This window comes from Crocodylus siamensis, chromosome 4, assembly GCF_052110815.1.
Source record: "Crocodylus siamensis isolate JL-2025a chromosome 4, ASM5211081v1, whole genome shotgun sequence".
NCBI classification, from domain to species: domain Eukaryota; kingdom Metazoa; phylum Chordata; order Crocodylia; family Crocodylidae; genus Crocodylus; species Crocodylus siamensis.
Window position 1 is genome coordinate 87046927 of NC_143398.1, and position 26424 is coordinate 87073350.

Sequence of the window (26424 nt, forward strand, 5' to 3'; positions counted from 1 at the left end):
CATGTATGAAACTTGTCATTTCAGGGGACACACACACACACACACACACACTTAGCCACATTACTTCAGCAACAAACAGCACCATTTAACACGTAGTAAATGGCATTTAAACACACACACACACACACACACACACACACACACACACACACACACAATTAGCCACATTACTTCAGCAACAAACAGCACCATTTAACACGTAGTAAATGGTATTTAATATTCCAGCCTTGGAAAACTTGTCATGAAAATTTACCAACTCAAATATCAGATCTATTTGCCAGTCCTTACATAGACAAAGATGAAAGTGATCATAATGAAAAGGCTAATAGGTTATTTGTCTGGTACTCCAGGCAAGTAGAATTTCACATGGCTGAAATACTTGTTATGACAGTGCAGATGCACACAGACAGAGTACATATTCTAACAAAAGACTTTTTCTGTATTATCTTTAGGAAGAGACTACAATGTTCCCCTTACTCTCATTTAGAACTGCTTATTACTTTGTTCAAAACAGGAACAAAGCAGCAAGAACAAAAGGATCAAAGAAAGAGGGACCAGCAGAGTAACCAGTTTTAATACACTCCTATTTATTATATACCCTTTCATTACATTACTGCAAATAGCGTAAGTTGGCTCTATTTCAATAGGTTTAAGATTCTTCATTATCCCACAATTATAAAACTTACTAGAACCTAAAAGCAAGATCATTGGCTTAACATTTTCTTGTTGGAGTTAAAAGTAAGGAAAAAGCCACTGACCATGCTTCAAAACAATTTTTATCACTGCCTGCTGTGGCTTTGCTTTTTCTGAATAGCATAGTTAAAAGGGTATATAATACACACATGCACATACATCCCTATTTAGTGTCTGGCACTCTTGTAAGGTGAAACATGTACTTTGCTCTCTCAAAATCTATCACTTACAAAAAAAAAGATAAATATAGAAAGGGTACTATGAATAAAGAAAGATCCCAGTACTGAACCAATGAGATCTATACACACACACACTAAATTAATTTAAACCTCTCTCTCATTATCTATCTATCTCCCTTGATAGGTTTAATTTAAATTTAATACAGCCCACTTGTACCTATTACCAATGACTTGCACAATAGAACTGGATGAATCTAGCCTGAAATCATTAGTTAAGTTTGCCTGTTGTTGAAAATTGCTGTCAGTAATTGGAGCAGTTCATGAAGCATAGAGAGGTCTTGGGAAAGATGCATCATTTTAAATTTAGGATTTTTAAAAAGAGAACTGCTTTATCCAATAGCACTACATACTGTTGAATAGGGCAGGACTCGTATAGGATTGGGTGCAGGTTAGTACACGCTGCGTTCCCCAGTTTCTAAATCTTAGATGTAGACTTGATCACAAGTAAAGGTTCCACCTTACAGGTTAGAACTAACTGAATTTTAGCAGCACAAACAGAAATCCAATATCAAAGACATACAATTCAACTGTCTTGTTTTACATAGATAAATATACATTGTTTATTTTCAGTGAAGAAAACATGAAATGCAAGGAAACATGTTTACCTGTAATGTTCAACAATATACAAGACTGATATTAGCTGCTTATAAATCTTTAAAATTGACATATCCACTCTAATCACATTGTTTACCCAACAGGCTCTACATTCACAAAGTTTTGTCTCAGTGAAGGGAAGGGGATAAAGGTTGTAAATATAATTTATCTTTTAACATGTTATCAAGTGAATTTAGAACTGCCAGCAAAATGGCCTCCATAAAGCTTTATTAAATACTCAAACAAATCAAGTAGCATTGGAAACAATGGGAAATGAAACAGGCCAGTATTTTTCATCATGTTAGTTAAAAAAATACAATGCACAGATAAGAAAGACACGGACTCAGAAGACTAAGATACACCACAGGCTAGGATAAATTAAAGTGCTCAACTGACATAAGGAGGCCCACCCTTAAAACAGATGGAAGATTTTATCCGATGATTTTTAATGCAACTATTCAAATTTGTTCACTTATAACTTAATCACGTCTTTCATCCTTATAATAAAAAACAATATAATAAATTCACTCTATATGCTATAGTTGTATGTTTATATATAATACATTATATATATTATATATAAATCTAGTATATGTACTGGGATTCACAAAAAATATATATTTCCCAAAACATTGTAAACATTAGTAATGTAATTTAAAAAAGCACGTGTCTCCATACAACCAACCAGTAATATACACCTCTAAATATGGTAAAAAGTGCCTGCTGTGTCTTCAAAAAAAAAAAAAAAATTACACTTTTAGGACCTGAGGCACTGGGAGGGTTGTGAGCAAGGAACAGTGACTGGATAGTAAGAGCAATCCTTTCTATAGCTTTGTGTGTAGAGAAGATAAGCGTTAAGAGAATTTAACAAAGGACCTAATAAACAAATTGAATAGGCTTTCTTCTCTCCTCTCTCCATATTTTCTTTTGGGGTGAGAAGTGAATGAGCGACCAAGCAAATGTGCACATCGAAGGCCTGGGAGAGAACTAGATCAGCTTCAAGGTGAAGCTCCTTGGAACACTTGCTGCTTACTGGTAGCTCTGTCTATGCTGAACTTATTAAGTATATACACACTGCGGAAGCACGAGTGCAGCACAGAAAGACAGACATGCTACACTAGAACAAGTAACTATGATAATTTCAACCAAAATCCTCAGGGACTTGGCATTTTAGACTATTACAATTCCAGAAAGGTGGGGCAGAGCAGGATGGCAGTGAGAAAGGTGAGAGAATCAGAAAAAAGTGCACGTAAATGATAAAAATTGATTTTCTAGATCTCATACACCAAACATTATAGTTTCTTTAAGCACAAACAGATTATTTTCATAGTAATGAAAAGAATAAAATATCTCAGCCCGTTGTGAGGAGTTAGGCTTACTCCCTAAGAAATGGTTCTCCCTTGGGGTTGCGAGCAGACTTTCTTAGTCTCTATTTGAGGGAGACCAGGGAAGGGAAGCTCTTTATGGTAAAAGCTTCCATGGCTTCTGACAGCAAAGCATTAATTTCTGCATGAAAAAAGTATCTGATGATTGTACAATAGAGAGAACATGGTCAATTCCCATGCTATTTTGAGAGGTCCTGCTGAGTCACGGCCACCCTAGCATGGATCTTAGTCCTTAAGAGAGTCAGTAAAAGCTCAGTGCTGCTTTCTGCACTTGAATGAAGCTTGAAGATCCAGCTCTTTGGACAAAAAGAATTGACAGTCGCTTTAAATGCATGTCATATTTAATTTTAAAATGAATTTTGAGCATCAACTTTACAGGTCTGGAGACCAAGATCCTCTCTTTATAATTAAAGCATAAGACAGGAAAAAAGTAGGTTCAGCCTCTACCCTCCTTGAGATCAATGTTGGCACTACTAATAGGTAATCTGATTAATGTCAATTTTGACAGATTCTATGATGCCACCTTTGCCACAAGTAACCGGGTGGAAATCAAATGAACTTATTCTTCACTTCTGTCATAACTGAATTTACATTATAAGTAAAACACTCTCACATATTTTGTACATAACTTGAGTAATCCTGCCTCAAAAGCTTCATATTTTCTGCCTTTGGTGGTACATGTTTAAACTCTTTAATAGGGTGGAGACTATTGATTCGGCTCTGACAGGACTGAAATAAAATAACTTTTCTACTATTATTTAGCAATGACCTAAGCTCCTTCAAACACATTTACTCTTGTTCTAAACCAGTAACAACATTATCCACTTCAAATTTTTCCCCATACTAAAGATAAATACCCCTAGTCATACTGCAGTCAATAGCATCAGAACAGCAAACATCAAATTTATGCTGACAATAGGGCTCGTATAGGTAAGACTGAAAAATTTAGTTTTACAGATCAGGTACCAAAAATCTGTCCCAAAGGAACAAGATACCCAGAGTTGTAACAAGAGTCCATTTTTTCCCTCTTTCTCTAATTTCCACATAAATTTCAGCGTGAAACCACTGGCTTTGCAGTATGCCTGTACAGGAAGTAGCACAAAAGACCAGAGCAGGGCATGTGGGCAGTATGAACACAACAAGCAGCAAAGAAAAGAGAGAGGAAAATGCATCACAACAGCACTGTTTTTGCTGGATAACATTCAACTATAGCAAGTCACAACAAAAAACAAAGAGCTACCTGAGATATGGATGAGAAAATTTTGTTTTCTATATTAGCATACATGGCAGTAGTATAGTGCTATACAGATATTTTCATATTAGTAAAAACTTGGAAGAAGTTTTCAAAAAAAAACAATTCACCATTCAAGCAATGAGGATCATGTTTTTAGGAATCCCTATTTTAAGATCTTTATTGACTCTAAAATTCCTTAAGGTAGACTACTGCACAATTTCCTTCTATTATAAGAGGTTATAGTGTTCTTCAATTTTCATATTTCCCTTTATATAGCTAATAGATAGAACTGCTTTCCCTAATACCCCAGCTTAATTTGCATCATCCTTCAGTAAAATTATAATCCTGATTCTATGACTGTCTTTATACAGAGCCAATAATGCCACAAATGTAACCCTGTAACTAACTGGAATGTGGACTGCGATTCTGAACTAATTTAACACAAATTTATTTGGCAAGCAACCAAAGGGACAGGACCATTATTATTTAAACAGTGGCTTGTGAAATAACTGTCATACATAAAATCAAAGATTGATATAGCCGTTGTATTCTTTAATGCACTTTTCAAACTGTTATACTGTCTCACGTTCCATAAGAAAATGGAACATATTACACCCATATTATGGACTGGGAAACCAACCTAGTGACTATAATGACTTGTCCAAAGGCACTAAAGGAGCCCTGGGGAGTCAGGATTAGAATTAAAAAATTCCAGGCACCTACCCTTCTTTTGATCAGACCTCTTTATAGTAACTGATTTGATACCCAGCATCTTTTCTAGCAAGAAAAGACCTCTTTTGAATTAGGGATTTAATACAATGGGTTTTCATAGAGGTATTTTAAACCATTGCAAATGAATCAGATTTGCCCAGTGAAGTTCTTAGTAGGATGGTCAAAGTTTCATTAAAAAACAACGCCCCCCCCACCAAAAAAAACACAACAAAAAACCCACAACAAAAAGCTGCATACTTCCAAAGGGCAAAAATGTCTTTTAGCAGTCATTTTAAATACTTTTCTCTCTGAAGCAGCCTCCTTTTCTTGTGGTTTCAAAGCACTGTCTCACATTTCTTAAAATACTTCTGTGTCCTATTGCAAATCAACATATGCAATTGATTGAGTAGGTATGAGAGCTACACAGAACAGAAATGTTGAGGGAAAACACCACCTCTTGTTTTTACTTGCAATAATTTTAAATGTTCTATGACATGCTAGAAATTTTTTTTTCAAGAAGAAATACTATTTAAATTGTTGAGTGTCCCTTTAATAAGTTTCCTGAGATAGGGTAGAGGAGAGTACAAAAAGTTGTTAGCTAAGCTGTCCAGTGTGGCTCGTTAAAAATTAATGTCTACGCTCCTCCCATTTCCTAAATAGCACTGAAATAAGCATCAATTATTTTTTAAACACACTTACTCTCATGTGACAAATTTTTAGCCTGTAAGAAGCTACTTCTTTGTGAATATAGTAATAGATCAGCCCACTGCAAAGCAGGCAGTAATACCTAAACTAAATCTGGAGTGGAACTATAACTAGAGGATTTGTCCGTATTGACTCTGTTGCTAGCTCCTCTTCAGTGCATACCAAACCTCAGAAATGAAATGAAACACGAAACCATCTTAGAGTGGACTGCCTGAGCACACTCTCCAGCACCTCTGTGATCCTTCAGGGCAGCCCTGAGTGCATCTATACAGCCTCATTTCCTGGATGTGGTGTGTACTGAGCAGGTACGCTTCTCAACAGCAGTCCCAGTTGTGGAACGGAGGCAAAACAGAAAAGCCTTATTTTGGACAGGGTTAGGGGAAAAGTTGGAAGAAAACAAGATATATACTTCTTTTTGGTGAAAGAAACTGAGGGAATATTACTGCACTGATACAAGTGCTTTCAGACAGTTTTACAAATGGTACAGTTATGTCTCAAAAAGGGAGAAAACACAAGCATCAAATGTTGACAAAGTTAACAGTTCATAAACCTTTCTGTCAACTGCAAGAGAAACACCTCTTCATCAGGGACAAAAAGGGTGATGAAAGTCAGGGGACACAGAGAAATGGTATGTTCAAAACTACAAGACATGCATGGAAACAGTGTATCAACTCAACCTATTCACTTCTAATGGAGTAATTCTGTTGCCTGATCATCTCCTATGAGAACACATTTTCCTCACTCCACACTGCAGAGTAGCTCCCCACACACTTGCAGCAGTTGCTATAGTAGTATTAACACAGGTTGCTATAGCTGAGGTGCAAACTTGCCGCGCACTGGCTGCAGCAGGAACACCAGAATGCCCCTAACCTCCCAAAGTCTTCACTTTGTAGGTGCAGCCCCATGCCACATGCCTGACCAGTGAGTTTATTACAGGCAGTCCTTGACTTACAATGTTTAGAATTACAACATTTCGCACTTACAATGTTTTTAAAAATTGACACCCTGTTTCAACTTTATGACGTCAGTTTTGACTTGACAATGCTTGATCCGATGCGATGCCACGCCAGCGAACAAGTTCACTGCATCATTCATCTCCCTGGAGAACATCTGTCCAAACTTCCTTGGACACTTTCTTTAAGAAAGCAAACAAGACTCCAGAAAAACCTGCAGCCAAGATTCCTGAGAGGACTCCAGCCAAGGACCCTTCAAAAAGTCCAACTAAGAGCCTTTCAAAAAGTCCAGCAAAGTCACCTCAAAGAAGTCTTTCCAAATCAATATGATTGCTATTTACAAAATAAACACATTAATGTAGCTATATTACTCTTCTATGATTGACAGAGTACAAAATTCTGGGGTATTTTGGGTGATTATTTGGGTTCAGGAACCAATCCCCCATTTATAACCTTGTTTCTTATGAGAAAATTGGTTCCCAGTTGCAACTTTTCGACTTAAGATGCTGTTTTCAGAAACCAATTGTGTTGTAAGTCCGAGGACTGCCTGTACTTGCAAATTAAACAGAGGATGGTCAAAGTTCCTCTTGAAACCCAGGGGAAGAACTGGATCTGCCTGCTCATCCAGCTGGGCAGAGTGGGGAAGGGGTATGTGTGTGCCTGACTGGGGACAGGGGTGGCAGTGGCAACCCAAGCAAGGCAGAGAGCAGGAGCAATTCCTGCGCCTGGCCAGCAGCTGGTAGGGAGGGGTGGTGTAGGGCAGCCTGTGCATGAAGCAGCTCTGTGGTGGGGCTAAAGAGGCAGAGCAAGGAGCATGTCCTAGGAGTACTGGGGGCCCCAGTATGCATGGATGGCAGCTGGCTGGGCAGTGGCACAGAATCAATGCCACTGCAGCTGTGGGTGGGTGCCCTGGTAGCTGGACTGGCTGTATGGGACAAGCCCTTTGTGTCCACAACTGCCCAGGTCAGTTCAGAGGCACCAGTGGGCCTGGAGCCCAGGAAATATGTACTGTGGGGGCTTGTGTGCTCGCTGCCATGCCCCCTGCACAAGCTGACTTGGAGGTGCTGGTGGTTCCAGAGCCTGGCAGCTGCCCACCACAGGGCTTATGTGCCCACAGCCACCGCCACTGCGCCCCATGGATGAGCAGGCACCATGCAGAGGGTGAAGAGCAGCAGGCACATGAACCCCTGGAAAGGGTGGCTGCCAGGCTTTGAGCTGCCAGCACCTTTAAGCCAGCTCGGGCAGCTGTGTGTACAAACGGCTCATCCCACATGGTCAGTTCCCCATGTGCACCTAAGCTCTGCCTTTTCAGCCTCGCTGCAGAGCTGCTTCATGCAAGGTTGCCCTATGTTGCCTCCTCTGCCAGCTGCAGGTTCCTCATGCTGCTGGCCAGGTGCAGGGCTTGTTCCCACTCTCAGGCCCCTGCTGCCACCCCTGCTCCCAGCCAGGCACACACATACACCCTTCCCCCCTCCACCCAGACAGACCTGGCTCTTCCCCTGGGTTTCCAAGAGGAATTTGACTGTCTTCTGTAATTACTTCTTCTAAGTAATAAACTCACTGGTCAGGGTGTAATAAACTAGTCCTTTCAGTTTTCATGTAGACAGGACCCAGCTGCATTTCTAATTAGTCTGTAGTCTGCTGGGGTGAGAAAAAGAAATAATCTCTAACCACTGTTGAAAAAATGGCCAGAGACAAGACTTCCTGCAAGTTGCATCAGAATTATTCCTTAGAAGAAATTTACCATGTAGAAGAGTAGAGAATATACAGTTAGATTCTCGAGCCAGCCCTCACTGCAGGGTACAGAAGGGCAGGGCCAACCCTGCATCCCAAAGCATGCTGGGATGCTGCAGGACTCATTTAACTAAAACCAGGAAGGGGTCTGGTCTAGAAGTTTCACAAACTGATTTGACCTAAATCAGTTAAGTCTGATACTATATACAAGCAGGTTCATCTTAAATCAGTTTCAGCCATTTTGAAACTGGTTTGTGTGCACTGAACTTCTGTTCTGCTACAGGTTTAAACCAGTTTCTGATCACTTAAACTGGTTTGTGTCTAACTTCCATCCCTAGCCTCTGTGGCAAAAATCCTGGGGGTGGCAGGAGGGAACAATTTTGCTCCCCCATGTACTAGGGAGCACAGGGCTGGGCAGCACAGGGCTACACCTGCATAGCAAAGACCCCGGGGAACAATTCTGGGTCCTCTAAGTAAGTGCTGAGGTCAGGTGCCCTGCTCCTACTCCCCCTTCTTTGTTAGACTACTGGTCCCAGTTCTTATCTTACTAGGAATGAAGGCAATTCAGGCACAAGGAGAGGAGGTGATCAAATAACTGCTTGTGTGTTAATGCATGTGTATGTGCCGTAATGTATTTGTATCTACTCCTCTTATTTTGCCTCTTCCTGTGAAGATTCATTATCATGTATCCGTAAAAAGCTACATCAGGGCCAATAGGCACCAGATGGCTCAACAATAAATATACTCTCCACAGCTGCAAGATATAAAGTCATACAGTGATTGAAGAAAGTTTATGTCTTCAGTTAAGTGGCAATCAATACCATCCCCGCATTATTTGAAATGGTTCTGCTTGGCCACTAGAGTCCCTGCTGCTGTTAACGGTCATCCACTCTCCAAGCCCTGCTTTTATAACTTCTGTTCTGCAGCTCACTTTGGGGGGCGAGCAGGATATTTCTTCCTGAACTAAACAGTAAGAAATGTCCTTAGTAGCCTAAGACCAAAATAAAGCAAAGCAATATGAGAACTTTTCCTTTTTTGATAATAGCAATGAATCTTAAAATCAGTTTCAGTTACAGTAGTGTCAAGTCATTGGTTCTTGTTTTAGCACATGGTTTATAAAGACAGGTTCATTACAACATCCTTGAAGACGGCTGGCAGTTAGAGACACACTAGTTACATCCTTAGGAACCAGCACCTTGGAAGAGCTGTGGTTCAACATGATGTGGCTTTTAGAACTCAGAGCCATACATCCCCCAGAGATTAAAGTCACAGAGTTAGAGCTGGGTATCACATGGTTGCTGGCTGGTGCAATAGGTTTCTTAGGAAATAAAGACATTTTGTTTTGCTCTAAAATGGCATGATTTATGGAAGAAGTAGAGGCACCAGATGCTGGCTCTTGTATCACTTCATTTGGCATAGTGTTATATAGGTAACTGGGGGGATTCTCCATTATATCGGACCAGGCTCTGTAGCGAATTTCTGCAGCTCCCCAGTAATGTCTAATAGCAGACTCAGAGCGATGGCCTGTCACTGCCATGATCTCTCTAGGCCCCAGTCCTGCTTCACATAGCAGCTGGATGGTGGTAGTTCTGAGAGAATGATTGGTATACCGTTGGGACAGCCTGGCTGCCACGCTTATTCTGGGCATCATAGTACCTAAGTAGTTTACTCCCATAGGCTCCCGTTTGTACCAGACAGGCTGCTCTTGCATCTGCTCTAGAGTTAGCTTTAAAGGATGCAGGTAAAAAGCAGGGGGCTCAGGAGGCAACTTAGACAAATAAAGCTCCAAGGAAAAAACAGGACAGTTTGGGTCCCCTGGCATATCATACATTTTCCCCATTTTATGGGGATCTTCTGCATTTTTCCCTTTGCCAGGGCATCTAAACATAGCATACCGACGCCCATTCTTGTCCTTCTCAACCACAAAGGCATCTGGAGCCAAATCTCTTAAGATTTCCCTCCCTCGTTTGGCAAAATGCAATTGCAAATCAAACCACACCTTGTTGACCAAAGCCAGGGGACTGTGTAACCCCAACACTCCAGACTGCTTAATCTTACGCAGGTCCTCAGCAGCTATGGGAGGGTGGTGGTGAGTTTCATCCTTTCCCTGCATGCGCAGCATCTTCAACACACTCACAAACACCATGTTTGCACTACCAAACTCCTTGTCCTTCATTAGGCAAATCTGACGATTATATGGTGGCATTTTAAGGTGCCGGTTCAAGCCAGCACGCATGGATTTATAACTTGCCACACTGTAGGTATTTCCATCATGGTTCCTTATTGTGTAATAAAACTCTCTTAAAATATCATTGAGTTCAGTTACTGGCACCAATTCAAAACTAGGATCCTTGCCATTTTTGGCCAGCCACTGCTTTAGTAGATTAGCTGCCCAGCCAGTCTGCTTGTGGGTGTTTTTGATGCTCTTAGCATCTTCTTCCTCTTCTTCCAAGTCAAAGAGGACATCCTCAGGGAAGTTAAAATTCGGCTGCGCTGCTTCTACTGGTTCTTTACTTTCTGATGAAGTCTCTTCCTGTTTCAACTGGTTTTTGAAACAATTGATCAAAGTTGTACCATCAAATATGCCACGGGTATACAGCGCACTGCAAACTACTTTTTGTTCCGAAAGCTGTGAAGTGTGGAGTAATACATAACGTTTTGGGTTTTACATAATAAAAAGCAGGTGGCATTAATTCGATCTTTAAATGACATAGGATGTCTTAATATCACACCTTGCTAGCCAATTTTTAAAAAAATTAGATCATTAGTAACCATGGCATTACACATGCTTTAACTTGTTTCATTCAAAGTAGCCCTAGAAACATATAATGTAACAAAAGGCTGAAAACCGGAAAGTATAATTTTTTCTCCATTCATTCAACAAACCCACCACTCTGACAGCCCATTATCACCACCAACAGGGGAAATTCACTGTTTCTAAAAAAGGGTTTTCCAGGTTTCAGGCTTTGCCAAACATGAAATGTACTTAAATGTATAATCTTATTCTTAAATTAATACCTGTTTTGAATCCATAAATTGGTCAACCTTCTCCATACTGAAGAGATTAAATATACATATCTCAACTATGGATTACATTTTTGTAGCTATAATCCACAGGTATCTATGACAAATTAAGTTCCAACCTACCACTCTTTAGCTACCAAATGCCAATATTGTTTGTGGGGCAGGATTTGGTCATTCCTCACTGTTTGTCAGCTATGCTAACTCTGCTGCTATCATGCTTGGGGAAAAAGGTTGCCAGATGGAATTTTCTTCTACTTTCACTGGGATGTCCAGCAGATTTAACACTATCTGAATGCCCGGTTAGACAGGGAAATTTTGCACAGCAGCAGCTGACTTGATTTTCCTCTTGCGCTAGTTATACACACTCGTTTAAAGCCACTAAATTCTGTAAAATTCTTTCTGATTAATACCAATATAAGTTTGAGGTGAATCATATCCTATGCTTTAATTATGAACTACGATACAGAGAGAAAAGATTACAAATAATTTAATAAAGGTTTTATTTTTCCCTTTCATCAAGATAAGGAGATCAGGATACTGCAGTTTCCTCTACATTTTCCTACAGAACGTTGTGGCATGGAACACTGGCTGAAATATCAGAGGTCCAATTATTGTAATCACCTTTGTTAATCTTCTTTTTGGCATTATGGGGCAAGGAAAGCTGCACTCATTTAATAAGTTTATAACTTTCAAATTGGGATCTTTAGAAAAAAATCTGGGTTTGATCTTTTGTAATTTTCTCTCTAATATCAAATGTATTTCTAGGGTTCTTCTAAAGCATTAATTCATTTCACACAAACCGTACTGGGACTCTTTGTAAGGGTAACCAAGAACTGATGTTTTCAGTGGAAAAACAAACAAAGGAAGACACTGTAAGCAGGAAGTACAGCAGAAAAGAAACTAAGTATTTAGTTTTAAGGAAGAAATGGTGGGGGGGGGGAATACTCCTGTGGATTATAACTTATGAATTTTATACAGAAGCACAACCCAACAACCTACCTGTGCTGTGCTCTCTGCTGCTCTCTTGTTTGCTGAAGCATCTGTTGGTGGTCTGTTTATCTGGTTCTCTGAGGGGTCAAGAAATGATTTGTTAATTTGCAGTTTCTAACTGATGACACATTAGATTAGATTTAATAATAAAATACATTGGGTGGAAACATTCCAAAATTAAGTTTCTTACTACATTCTCACCGATCTGTAATAATTATACTTTAACTTCTATAACAGCACTTTCCACTAGAGAGCTCAAACTACTTTACAAAAAAGGTATGCATATATTATTACCACTTTTCAGAGGAAGTAGCAGATTAAAAAAAAAAGATCAAAGCAACATTCCAGACATCACATTCCTCCGTCATAGGTCTCTTAAAATGCCCAGTGTATTTCTGAAACAGCTCAGCAGCCCTCTCCAGTGCAAAAATCCCCTAAATCTTCCTTTTCATGTATTTAGGCATATAGAAAATTAAGCGAAAAACAAAGATATCTATTCACTTATTTCACATATAATATAAACTCATCCCGAGTAGAGGATGAAGAAACAGATTTGATCTGAAAGGTATATATGAAATGTGCAAGAGTAAGCTTGATGAATGAAGCTTCATAACATGTAACTTAAGATAGCATTTAAATGAAATAAAATTAATTCTGATGCCAAATTCTGAGTTTTTAAAAATATCAGATAACAATTTTTCTACAAACGGTTACATGCAATATTATTGCTTTGTCAGAGGGAGCCAGTTCAGTTTGATAGAGAGGACCATTCACAGAAACATTTTAAAGCAGCTGCACTTAAATTGATTCTAAAACTGCAGAGGAACAGCAACAGCATCATTACATGGCTGGAGATGCTAGGAAATCATTTTAATCATTTCGGTTTGATATCATATAAAAACATTTGTTAGACTCAAAGGCTCTAACTGAGCATCCATTTATTAAACAAATCTTTCATTTTGCTTCAAAAACAGTTTGGAAGTTATCTGCTCTTTTAAATTTTGGGATTTTGATGTTTATTCTGATATACTGTAGAAGATGTACTCCTGTGTTTTAAACAGAATTAATACAGTATTTACTTTATTTGTAATGTGCTACTGCTTTGTAAAGCATCTGGCTTACATATAAAAATAAATACCAACTATCAGCAGCAGACAGAGAGTTTCCATTCATTAGGAACATGATATAAATCCAATTATAAACAGAGCAGCATTTAGAGGGCAAGAATTTATGTTGCATCTTATTTTAAAAAATTCAGGAATAACCAAAAATGCACTTTTTGGTCTCAATTATTTGGGTCAAACATACTTTTGATTTCAGCAGTTTAGAGAGTAATGTAAACTAGCAGAGCTATCTCAGTAAATTAAACACAACTGCCATAGAAATAAACTTGACTTCTAGCTTGTTTAAAAGCTTCACGTTTCCCATATGCAGTTATTCTATCTTCCATTCCCAAATAAATATTCAAGCATTGCTTACCAACTCTAGGTGCTGTGGGAATGGTGCTTGGTTCGGTGGGAGTTGTATTACCAAATGCAGACAGAGAGATCTTCATCTGTATGGGACCTCGATTGCTGGTAGGATTATACAGTCCTGAAGTACCCACTGTGGGCAAAGGAGTCCTTGTGGCCTGGGCGACAGGATTTGCTGTTGAAACAGCCTGAACTGCCAGTGTTGTCCCTATTGACCCAGCACTGGCTGGAGAGTTTCTCTGAACACCAGGGCTGGGCACAGATGGACTGTTATTTGGTTTAGTTGGGTTAGCTGATGCCAAAGACACTGGAGTTTTAGCAAGACCACCAACAGCAGATGGGCTTTGTACCGATATAAATTCAACATTGCCTGATTGCTGGTTAGTGACCAAAGTCCCTGTGTGGCTTTGCAGAAGCTGAGGCTGGGAGGACACTGTAAGAGGTACATGCAGGATTACAGGCAAAGGCTGCAATGAGACAGACATAGGCTGAGTGTTGCCACTGGGCACCTGACTTGTGCCAACAACAGTAGCTGCACTGGCTGTAGGAAGAACAGATGTTGTCAAGGAACTGGAAGTCACTGGAGTCTGAGGTTTGGGATGTCCACTGACCACTGTCTGAGGAGCAGCAAAACTAGGAGCAGACACTACAAAAAAAAAGACAGAAAAGAAATCAAATATATGTACCAAGTTAGCAGCTTCATTTCAATACCATAACGTAAAAAATGCAATGCCAAAATAATACATTTATAACTATAAAATTATTTTAAAATGTTATATTCAGTTTGTAACTTTTCTTTTTGCTACTTATATTTTGTAACTGTAGTCACATACATGCATTTCCTCAGAACATGATCCCTGTTGTATTAGGTGCTGTATAGATATCTAGGAAGATGACACTTTTGCCGTGAAGAGTTACACAGAAGATATTTGTACATTAAAGACTAACAACCAAAAAAACTCCACACAAATGACACGAAGAACTATAATAAAACTGAACTCATATTTACAAGAAAGTGTTACTAGACACACCTTCTTCAAACAAAAGTAAAATGCCATGAGAACCACATTAAAAAAAAAAAAATCATATTATGGAACTGCACAGCAGCCTGTTCTTTAGAAAATACAAAGGCTGTCATTACAGCCTAGTTATGCCTAGGAAGACCCTGGGCCCACAGTAACTTCTGTCACAGGGTTGAGGGCAAAGTTAAGAAACACTTTATCCTACATGTAGTTAGCTTAGCCAAGTGCTTGTTTGTAGAAGATGGTTATATCTTTTCTACAGAACCGCCTTCATAATTCTCAAGGGAAGTCAAGGATGCTACTGCTTTATATGTTGTATGTTAGAGTAACTATAGTCCCACTTTCCCTATAAAATTCTAATATGAAAACCTTACTTTTTCCATTAAATATATAAAACACACTGTATAATATGCTTCTGGAGACCAGGACGGTTTTTACCTGCGTTCAAGGGGGCTTGAAAAGTTGCTGGTGTGCTGTCACCTACGTTCCTCTTGGATTCAAGCATTTGTCTCACTGTGCCAGCATTTCTATTAAATAAAAAATTATATCAGGATCTCCCAGTCCTGAAGTGCCACAATGAGTTTTTTTATTTGTCTATTTTGAAAATTCTCCTACTACCCTGCAAATGAATCCAGCATGCCTCTTCCACAACAGATACAACACTCATACACTATTTTTGACACATTTATCCAGTTTGCCTTCCCTTATGACAAAAACTTTGACTTATTTTTTAAAAGATTACTTGAATTCAGCTTTACACTCATCTGTTCAACTTGAACAATACCAGGCTTAGGTTAATTAATTTGCTACAGCCCTTACGGGGAGTACTGTAAGAAAATGAAGAGCAGGCATTCACCTTTGAACAGCAATGGAGGGAGAGAAAGGACATTTATAAATGTTTGAAGAAAAAAAAACCTACTGAAACAAGCATAATCAGGGTATTCCATGAATTATTTACAGAAAGATCTGCTATTGTACTTCTTCTAAAAACTCACGCTCTAGAAAATTTGAAAATGACACAGTTGTGTCTTCATTCCTCACCGATATGTCAGACTGTTGGTGCTTCCAGTGTCACCTGCTGCTTTCCCTGGAGAAAAGGGCGGGGGGTTTGGCGTATTCTACAAAGAAACATAAGTCAATTTGAGATCTTTACTTCAGATTATATAGTCTATACTTGTCCATTTTTATATTACTTCTCACTGCCAAAGAATCAGATACAAGATGAAAAAACACTGTAGGATCTCCAAAAGCCCTTTAATCCCACATGCTGACTCTTCACTTTGTTTATTAATCCTGCCTTCAGATGTTTTCCACCAGAGGGAAATCAAGATTTCTTCTGCAATTCATGTAACTTTCAACCTCTAACTTTTGCTTTGGTAACTTATTCAAAAGGTTTATTCTGGACTCCAGGAAACAGGCCTATCTGTCCTGCCCCTATTTATTCATTTTTCTTAATTTCCTCCTAAAATGTGATGAGAAAGGACGAGACAATCTTTTGGATCTGCCGACATATGGCTTTCTGGCTGAGAAGCACTGTTGATTCAATAAAAGATAAATCACCATAAAACCTTTTCTTTTTCTGGAAAGACATGGCTACACCAACACTCCAACCCTATTATTTTCTGGCTGGGGAAGGCTGGACATGTTTCCCTTTAGAATAATCTGAACTCTGCTCCTGGATGGAGGGGGAGGGTGGGTCAAAAGCACCTGAAGTCTCAAAAGCCCCATCCTACAATCTAGTGGAACTGTGTCTAGTTGCTTCATTGCTATACAAGAATTTGGAATCTTATATTGCCAGAGTGTCCAAAGGGACCTTAAAGTAAATCATCAGGCCTTTGACCTTTAAAATAAAGAGGGAAACTCTAACCTTACTGTAGTCTAACATAGGCAACAGTTCCTAAGTAGCAGTGTCCACTAGTTATTAGAATCTTGCTTAATAGAATAAGTTGCATATTAGCATCAAAACTCAAAAAATAAACAACTAAAACATTGCAGTACAGGCATTTTCTGCTATTTAGTTAAATCTCCCTGAATAGAACCAGGGAGATACAGCTAAATCAACATCAAGATCTGAAACTGTACTTTATACGTGCAAGCTGTTTCATCCAACTTTTAGAACCAAATTCGCATGCGTGTGTACTGAATGGCTAGCTAATTTGCTATGCAGCCAACTATGAAAAATGAGTATATGATCAGGACATCCAAATAGACCTTTTACTTTTTTTCTCTTTATATATTGCCATTGCTTTTTAGAATTGCTGTTTATTAGAAATCAAAAGTGTTCTGCCAAACGCAATTCTAATAGATGGCAGACAATGTACTTAATTGGAAAATAGCGCTATATATATATATATATATCGCCAACACCCATTAGCAGAACAAGCAAACCAGGGCAATACCATTCTTCACTTTCTGCACATTAAAGGGTGAAAAGTTTCTTCATGGACAGTATGCAAATATTTTACTGTACTTTTAGGGAATTCACTTCATACTGAAATTCATATTCCCCCTAGGTAATATTCATACTAGGCCTAAAGAAAAATTAGAAAGAGCAATGCTTACTTCTTGTTTTTTTTTCAAATTCTCCTCAGCTGTTCCACAACGTTTTGCCAATTTAGCAATTTTAGCCTAAACAGGCAAGGGGAGAAGACCAGAGAACATTTACAACAATTAAAATTAAATCAATCAAAAGATTCAGACTAAGAGCATAAGGTAAATCAACATCCTTAAAGTAACATCAGGGAAAATAATGTCTCCCCTAAAACAAGTCACAACCTTCAAATTTTCAGTCTCCAGTGGAACTGGACATTAAAGTACCTAGTCACAGGTCTTCATTTAAATATATAGCAAAATGCAGCCCCCATTCTCCCTTCATTAAAAGAAAAGGGTTTTCATGTAGGTCATTTATTTGAAGAATATCTAGAAAGCTTGTCAGCAGAACTGAAACTGATTTACTAATAGCTAAAATATGAATTTGTCAAAAGGGATTTTTTTAAATGATTAATTGCTTGCTCGCTTCAGTCTAAGCAGCGTGATTATTTCAGGGCTTTTCCACCTCACCATCTGCAAAACTATCAGGTTGCTCTCATTTGAAAAGTTAAATGGATTCAGTTAGTAACAGATAGAGGGGTCCTATTAACCAAGAAGCTATTTTTTTTTAAGCAAAGATCCCATACAATTTAAAACATATGAATATATATACCTGTAGTTCAGTAAGCACAGTTTTATGCCTCTTGCTACACTCTATTTTCTCTACTCGGGTTTTCAGATCTGTCAGAGCCTTTTCAAATTCAGTAACCTGCAGGGCAGTAAGTTTCTCTTCTAGCAATCTCTGGATTACCTAGAAAAATATGTAAAGCATACATTACCAGCCTTTGAGAGGGCTGGAATATTTTTATGTACAACATGCATGATCAGAATTTGTCACGTACAAAAGACAGGCAGCTACGATTCTTGTCAATGAAGACTTTCTGGCCACCAACAGTTACGGTATTTAAGTATTTTTTGAAGCTGCACTATTAGAAAAAAAATTTTATACTGAGTTTTAACAGATATAAATGACCCTATATTAGTTGCTAAACAAGTTTCTCTTTTTACGGTAGGATAAAAGTGTAAAACCCTACAGTACCAATATGATAAAAAACTTAATAATGGCTTGAAGGCAGCACAGTATTGTGTATTCACAGAAACAGAGCTCTCTCACCTTATTCCTCTCACTCAACACCTTGATGTTTAAAAAAAATTGAATGTAAGATGCTCAGTAGGAGGTCTTAAGTAGGAGGATTATTATTAACAATTCTTGCCTTTTAGAAATATTTTTCTCTAGCATAATGGCTCTGTGTACTCTTATGTGGAAACTAAAGCTACCAAAGAACTGGAAGAGATACAACTGAAAATAATTTCTGCAGAAGTTCTATTGCTTTCAACACTAAAGATTTTCCCAAACCAGGAAAGTGTAAAAGAAGCACAGTTGTTTCCTGGAAATTAGAAAGAAAACCTTAAGAAGAAACAGAAACCCTACTTGTTTCCTTCTATTCATAGAATATGGTGACAAGCCTTCTTCGAAAACACTGGACTAAGGATTCCCATACAAGATTTAGAATCAACTAATGAGGCCATCAAGGGAAAGAGCAACATTTACAAAATACCTGAATTCTTAATTGGTAGAGCTGAACCCTTAAGGTTGCCAATACAAAAACATGCCTTCAGTCTCAATAAACAAGTTCCTTAGTGAAGGTGTTATTTTAGGTCTAGTCTACAATATAGATATGCTACTGCTTTAATTATGGCAGCAGCACTACAGCAGGTACCCCTCCTCCCTTCCTGAAGTTTAAGGGCCATTTACTTAAACTAGCAACAGGTAGCCATTAGCATATTTTCCTCACATACAAAGCACATCTTTTCCCCACAAAACCAACCTCCCCCCCCCCCCACCTAAATTTGGGATGTTAGATGGGGAAGCTGTTTTCTTTGCTGGAAAAGAAGCAACCCTACAGACATATGGGATGCAACTGCCAAGATGACAAGTCTTACATTAATCCTCTCACGGCCATAACTATTGGCCAGCAAGTGAGTCGGAACTATTTTGATGAGGCTTGTGATGGGGAAACAACACTTTCTTTATAAAAACGTATATCAAGAACTACTTACAGTAAAGAACCAACAATCCTGCTACTGCCCTAGCAACGGTCTGGGGCCTAACCTTGTGCAACGGAGTAAACCCTCCTGGAAACAGCGACCAGTAAGTGTGGCAGACTAGGAGCTAGTCTGTCTGAGAACTGACATCAGGAACTTCCTGCTGCCACACAACTCCCAGGACACTAAGTTCCCAGAAAGACTTATCTATGGCACGCAGTCAGATGTGCCTCTGAAACAAGTCCCCCCCGCCATATTCTGCCTTCCAAAAACAAAGTGCATATTTTATTTGGGGGTGTTGTATATAAGAAAATACAGTATCCTCCATGGACCAGCCAGTAAAGAACAAAGCATGACACTAGCAAGTGAGATTGCGTGTAGAGGAACAGACCCAGTCTAAACATTTGGCAGAGACTCAGAAATTGTGCGTTTAAGTGACTAAAACTTAGCTCTCCCATAAGAAATCTAAATTATGCTCCTAGCCTAAGTAATGACATGGTTCTCAGTAATAAGGGTTGAAAAGAGAACAGAATTAATAAAACTAGTTAGGAGATATAGTGAATCTAGAACTCATCGACTCTTGGTTCAGAGTAAGGTGCATAACAAGATCAATCATTGATCCAAGTGTAACAGCCCATTGGGTTAGTGCAGTTAAGGCACACCAGTTTCTGTAACCAAGGGCACATGAGGGAATGAGATGGCTAACATCACATCTGGTCACTTTTGAACCCCAGACTGAATACATCTGCAAACTGCACAACTGAGGCAGGCCTCAGGCAAGTCCTGAGCAAGACATACATTCATACCCTTAGCAAAACATCATAACAGTTCTACCAACATGCCCCCGACGTATACCTAATCCAGTTAGTCTTCAGTACTTTGCAGGTTAATATGGAAATTATGTTTGAATAACAAGAAAGCCTATCACTAAATATGAGACTACAACAAAATCCAATTAAAAAACAAACAAGGTCCATGCATTAAATCTACTGTACCTTTTGCACCTTCTGATTAATATCCCCTCTAGCTGTAATTTTTACTTGGAGTTCTGCTTCATAATCTTCTTCCATGTATCGACGGCGTTTGGAATGTATGCTGTCCATATCCTCTGACTTGGAACGCTTCCTTCTTGACACTTCACCTGGAAGCATATGGTGCAATTACTACTGACACATCTTCTAAAATCAACCACATAAACTCTGCAGGTAGTCTTCTTTTCCTTCAGCCCAATCATTCATAATCCAAAGAGAATGGGGATCTTGGAAGAAAGCTCAGCTTTAAATAATGGTTCTGAGACTCATAAGCCAAATACAACCCCATGCTGTTGTATCAAAGCCCTGTGTTGAGACGATACACACACTCTAGCAAAATACGGCCTGCATTCGGCCTGCCAGGCCATTCTATCTGGCACATGGAGCCCCTAAAAAAATTAGTAAATTAGTATTTATTTGCCCTGGTTCCCTGTCAAAGGTGGCTGGAGCCAGAGGCAATAGGACCCAGAGGGAGCCCTCAGCAGGCTTGAGCTGCCCATCCCCAGCCAGTTCCCTGCTTTCCTGCTCTTGCCCTGCTCCAGCACCACCTGGCTGTGGCTCCCAGCTGCATCCCTGGACCACAGAGCATGGAATTGTGCTGGTAAGGGTGTGCATATGTGTGCATGCGTGTTGGCAGGCATAGGAGCAGAGTGTGTGTGTGTGTGTGTGTGTTCATAGGGTGAGTCCCACCCACACACCCCTCCATACACATGCACCTATTCCTCCCCTCTCACTGCCACACACAAACCCCAGCCACCCTCCCACACCCCACATACCCGCAGCCCCCACAAACCTATACACACTCACAAAATACAAGAATAAGACTTCATTGTAAGCTACTGTGAAGTCACTGCTGTGTACACTACACAAACACATGTAAATGAGGACAAAAATATTTTTTGAAATCAAATTAATGCATGTTGTAGATGATCACTTTTTAGAATATAATTTGGTATTTTTCTGGTTCTGAGGTGGCAAAACCCCTTGCTGAAAGGAGTACTTCTGGGGGCAAAGGTCAAGGGGTGGGACTTCCGGTCACAAGATGGCAACTAGGGGGTGGGGCACCTGTCAAGGGGTGGAGCTACCCACACATCCCTTGACAGCTTGTCAGAACTCCGTAACCGGCCCTCCCCTGGAAATAATTGCCTGGCCCTGCTCTATACCCAAGAGTGCTAAAAGAATTGGGTGATGGAATCGTGCAAGCTATGGTCAAGGTATTTGAAGATTTCTGGGACCTCTCCTGAGTGCCATGAGACTGAAAGAAGGCCAATGTGATGACTATCTTTAAGAAAGGAGGACCCTGGGAATTACAGGCCTATCAGTTTGACCTCAATCCTGGGCTTCATTACAGGCAGGTCATGCCAGATCAACTTCATTTTCCCTATCCAGACAGTGAGTTACCTGGTCATAGAAGGAAATAAGGTTGATGTCATACACGTGGATTACAAAAAGGCCTTTTACAAAAAAGGCCTTTGACCTTGTCTCCCACGATGTCTTCATGGTCAAATTGGGAAAAAGTGGCCTTGACTACTTCACAGTCTGGTAACTAGGTAACTGGCTCCATGGTAGGACCCAAAGGGTACTGACTGATGGAACTGAGTCGTCATGGTGGAAGGTGACCAGTGGCGTCACTCAGAGATCAGTACTTGGACCAGTACTTCTCAACATGTTCATTAACAATTTGGATTCGGGTATTACAAGTAATCTGGCAGTTTCCTGACAACACCAAACTATGGGGGAGCGTCGTCACACTCAAAGAGACTGGCAATACAGGCCAACCTGGGCAGGCTAATGAAGTGAGCAGACCTCAACCTGATGTCATTTAATACAGAGAAATGCAAAGTGCTCCATCTGCGGAAAAATAATCCACAACACACTTAAAGGCTCGGCCAGCACCACAACTGAATGAGACCTAGGTGTCATGATAGACAACAAAATGAACATGAGCCACCAACGCGATGCCATAGTGGGCAGAGCTAATCAAACACTGGTATGCATCTACTGAGGCATCTCGAGCAAGGCTAAGGATGTCATCCTCCCATTCTACTCAGTCTTGGTGAGACCGCAGCTGGAGTTCTGCAGCCAGTTCTGGGCACCACTCTTCAAGAAGGATGCGGAGAACCTCGAGAGAGTCCAAAGGAGGGCCACATGCATGATTAGAGGCCTAGAGACCAGGTCATACAAGGAAAGGCTGAAAGACTTGGGACTAGTCAGCCTGGAGAAGAGAAGAGACTCAGAGGGGACTTGGTGGCCGCCTGTAAGTACACCAAGGGTGTCCATCAGGGCCTAGGGGAGCAACTTTTCACCAAGACCCCCATCCCCCATGGAGAGGACTAGAAATAATGGGCACAAGCTGATTGAGGATTGCTTCAGACTAGACATAAGAAAAAAATTCTTTACAAGTTGAGTACCAAGGGTTTGGAACAGGGCCCCCCAGAAGACCCTGTTTGGAACAGCCACCCAACCCTGGCAATCTTTGAAAAGTGTCCTGATACCCATCTTGCTGGGGTCATCTGACCCACCAGGCTTTCCTGCCCAAGTACAGGAGGGCTGGACCCAATGATCTGCAAGGTCCCTTCCAGCCCCAAACAACTGTGAAACTAAAAAAGCAACCTTTTAACCTTTAACATTCTGAGAAGTACACCACTCCTTGGTAAATTAAAATAAAGTAAGAAGAACATGCCTGGCCATCCTGAATACTCAGAACTTTTCAAACTGTTCTTTAAATAGGAAGATCATTCTAGCACCATTCTCCCCTTTGTGCTTGCTTCTTTAAAACCAGCCTTCCCTCATTTCTCAAGCACTCTCCTAAAATTAATAATGTAACTTCTGAAAAATACCTTTCCCTAAAAATCCATTAGCCAAAAAACTTTTGCCTTTTTTCCCATCTACTTGAGTATGAGCCCTTATAGGCTCCAAACAAGTTTTATGCAGGCACCTCCAAACTCTGACTGAATGACTTGATCTTAATGATCACTGCTAATTTGCAAACTTATGGCACCATTTCTTGGATGAAGGAAAACAACTTAAACTAAGACAGAGGAAATTCACTGACACCTGTACACAAAGATGGAGAGTGGTAGGACTCCCTACAAAAAAAGTCCCTTTGCAGCCTTTCTGCCCTGGAAAAACACCTGTAATGATGTAAACATAAACAAACATAGCCTGGCTCAGTTAGAAACTAGGGAGGCTATGCTAAACATCTAGAGCAGGGGAAGGCAAAATATGGCCCACAGACTGGATCCAGCCCACCAACTGCTTGGATCCACCTCACGGGTGGGCACCCAACAATTAACTGTATCTGTCTTGTGGCTGGCCCTGTAACACTCTGCAGGTGGCCACGCCCTACCCACCCCCACCCAGGGCTGCCTGTGTTGTGCTCCTGCTTGTGTCTGCTGATAGACCCAGCCCTGGTCAGCATGCACAGGTTCCTGGTGAGGCTGCTTGAGGTGCAGCTGCCTGGGTACTGCTTGGTTCCCTCTGCCTTCTGTGGTTCCTCCTCCTGTCCTTCCTGTGCCACTCCCCCACAAAATATACAACAGTAAGACTTTTTTGAGCTATTATGCAATCGCCTCTCTCTGTATATACACTAATCAAAAACACAAATACAGGTTTGCCTTGATTTACGTGGATTTGATTTATGTGAATTCACTCTTATGCAATGACCCTTTTGTACCAAAAATTCGTTATATGTGAGGTACATTTGCATATATGCGATTGGCATAGGCCTGGAGCATGCTACATAAATCAAATTCGCATAAAGCAAACCTACTTTATACAGTAATGTAAGAAATAGAGACAGGTTCCCCTGTCGACTTCTCCCACAGCCAGCTGGGGTGAGTGTGGAAGCAGAAAAAAGGAGCCCTGTAGTACAGGACATGGCACTCTCCCCAGCCCCGGCTGCAGCAGCTCCAGGAGCTCCCAAAAGCTACTGCATTGCACTGTCCCCTGAACACCCCAGGGCTCTGCCTGCCCCCACTTACCCCAGCTTCTGCTGCAGCTGTTTGGGAGCAGCTGATGCCAGCTCTCTGTAGCTGCCAGGCTGCACCGTGCCCTGGTGCAGGCAGCTGGTGCCGGCAGCTCTGGAGGCTGCTGCAGCCAGGGCTGAGGTGGAGACAGGCAGTGCCGGGAAGAGCCTGGAGCCCTTGAGCCTGCAGCAGCCGCTGTCTCCATGCTGCTCTCATCTGGCTGCAGGCGGCTGCCCATGGCTGTAGATGCAGCCCTAGGAGCAGTGGATATCACCTGCTTGTAGCTGCTGGGCTTTGGTGCATCGAGGGGTTTGGGGCATGGCACAGCCCCCGACCCCCAGGCTGCAGCAGGGGCAGGTAGCCACCTGCAGCTGGATGACAGCAGGAATGGGCTGGCAGCTGCTGAAGACTTGGACCAGCAGCTGCTGCAGACCCTTGGGCTGGTTCCAGCCTGCTCTTGTCTGGCTGCAGGCGGCTGCCCATCCCTGCTGCAGCCCTGGGAGCGGTGGATGCTCCGAGGGCTACAGCAGGGGTAGAAGCCACCTGCAGCCAGATGAGAATAAGCTGGGGCCAGCGGCTGCTGCAGGCTCAAGGGCTCCAGGCTCTTCCTGATGCTCTGCCCATCTCCACTCTAGCCCTGGCTGCAGCGGCCCTGGGAGCTGCTCGTACCAGCTGCCTGCACCAGGGCACGGTGCAGCCCAGCAGCTACACATAGCAGGCACTGGCCGCTCCCGGGACAGCTGCAGCAGGAACTGAGGTGAGTGGGGACAGGTAGAGCCCTGGGGGGTTTGGGGTACGGTGCAGCCCAGTGGGTGCTGGCAGCTCCCAGGGCCACTGCAGCTGAGGCTGGGGTGAGTGCTGTGCCCCACACCACCTGGGGTTCTGCTTGTCTGCACTCACCCCAGCCAGCCCCAGGAGAAACTGACAGCAGGACCTATCCCTATTTCTTACATTATGAAGTAGGTTTGCATTATGCAAATTCAATTTATGTGGCACGTACTGCATAAACTGAGGGAAACCTATAATGACAAAAACTATTTTTTGAAATAAAAACTAAAATGTGCTGTAGTAAATGTTTTATTTTTAGTATGCTTGTCTTTTATCTATAGTTTGTTAAAGTAACTTTTGAAAGACTGCGTGTATGGCCCTCGACAGCTCACCAAAACTCTTTAAGTGGCCCACCAATTGAAATAACTGCCCACCCTGATCTACAGGTAATTGATTTGTATAAACACCAAGAGAGGAGGGAAAACTGAGCTTTGTACAAAGAGAGAAAATTAGGATTAAGGGAGTCAATTTAGCATATGAAACAAAAATTGATTTAGTAAAAGCCTGACCAATGTATTCCATAGTTTTTTGTCTCCTCTACATTCTTTGCATATAGTACATCTTGTTTTTTTGACTGTGGTACTTCTTACATTTTTTTTTTTAATTAACTGCATGACCATCTAAACTATTTGTCAATGCTCATAAAAGTTTGAGTCTACATACTTTTTTCTGAATGTTTCTCTTCTTCTTTATGATCTTCCTTTTCGCCTTCTTTATCGTGATCCTTTTCTTTTCCTTCCTTCTCTGTCTCTTCTGAAAATACAAGAGAAAAAACTTTTTATTTATTTACATTCATTAGTAAAGCGTGATTAAAATAGGAAGCCTCATATACAACCTACACTATGACTAAAGAGCCTTGCAACTTGCAGTGTACATTTGTACAAAACTATCTGAGGAAGGAAAGAAGAGAATCAGGTGGTTGAATAGGAGGTATATACCTTGTGAACAAAACAAACACAGCACAATACAGTACAAGCCTTTTAACATGAACTTCTCCATTTCTTTAAAAAGCCAGGAAACCACTAGATTTGCTAAAAAGTTATATTTGAAATGCAATCAAGTGATTAGGCTAAAGTAAAATTAAAGTGGCTACCCACCTTGTATCTTATTTTGCTTTCTGATGTGCATGAAAGGAGAAGGTACTGGATGTAATTCTTTGCTAAATAAACCCCCTCTCATTTTTTTGTAAATAAATATATATTTAGA

The 26424-nt window shown here is 40.8% G+C and overlaps 1 protein-coding gene across 7 annotated transcripts in view; it reads right to left on the reverse strand.

Moving 5' to 3' along the window:
- ATF7IP (activating transcription factor 7 interacting protein) overlaps positions 1–26424 on the reverse strand; it is a 139438-nt gene that overhangs the window by 36081 nt on the left and 76933 nt on the right. For 6 of the 7 annotated variants that reach the window (XM_090042750.1, XM_090042749.1, XM_090042751.1 and 3 more), the window contains 8 exons: positions 25882–25971; positions 20387–20532; positions 17959–18096; positions 17319–17384; positions 15798–15874; positions 15195–15283; positions 13742–14380; positions 12272–12339 (listed from right to left, as the gene is read on the reverse strand). In XM_090042750.1, the coding sequence (XP_089898876.1) occupies positions 12272–12339; positions 13742–14380; positions 15195–15283; positions 15798–15874; positions 17319–17384; positions 17959–18096; positions 20387–20532; positions 25882–25971 (1313 nt within the window). Of the gene's footprint in view, positions 1–10574; positions 10878–12271; positions 12340–13741; positions 14381–15194; positions 15284–15797; positions 15875–17318; positions 17385–17958; positions 18097–20386; positions 20533–25881; positions 25972–26424 lie in introns of all 7 variants that reach the window. The other variant, XM_090042752.1, reaches the window with a different exon arrangement.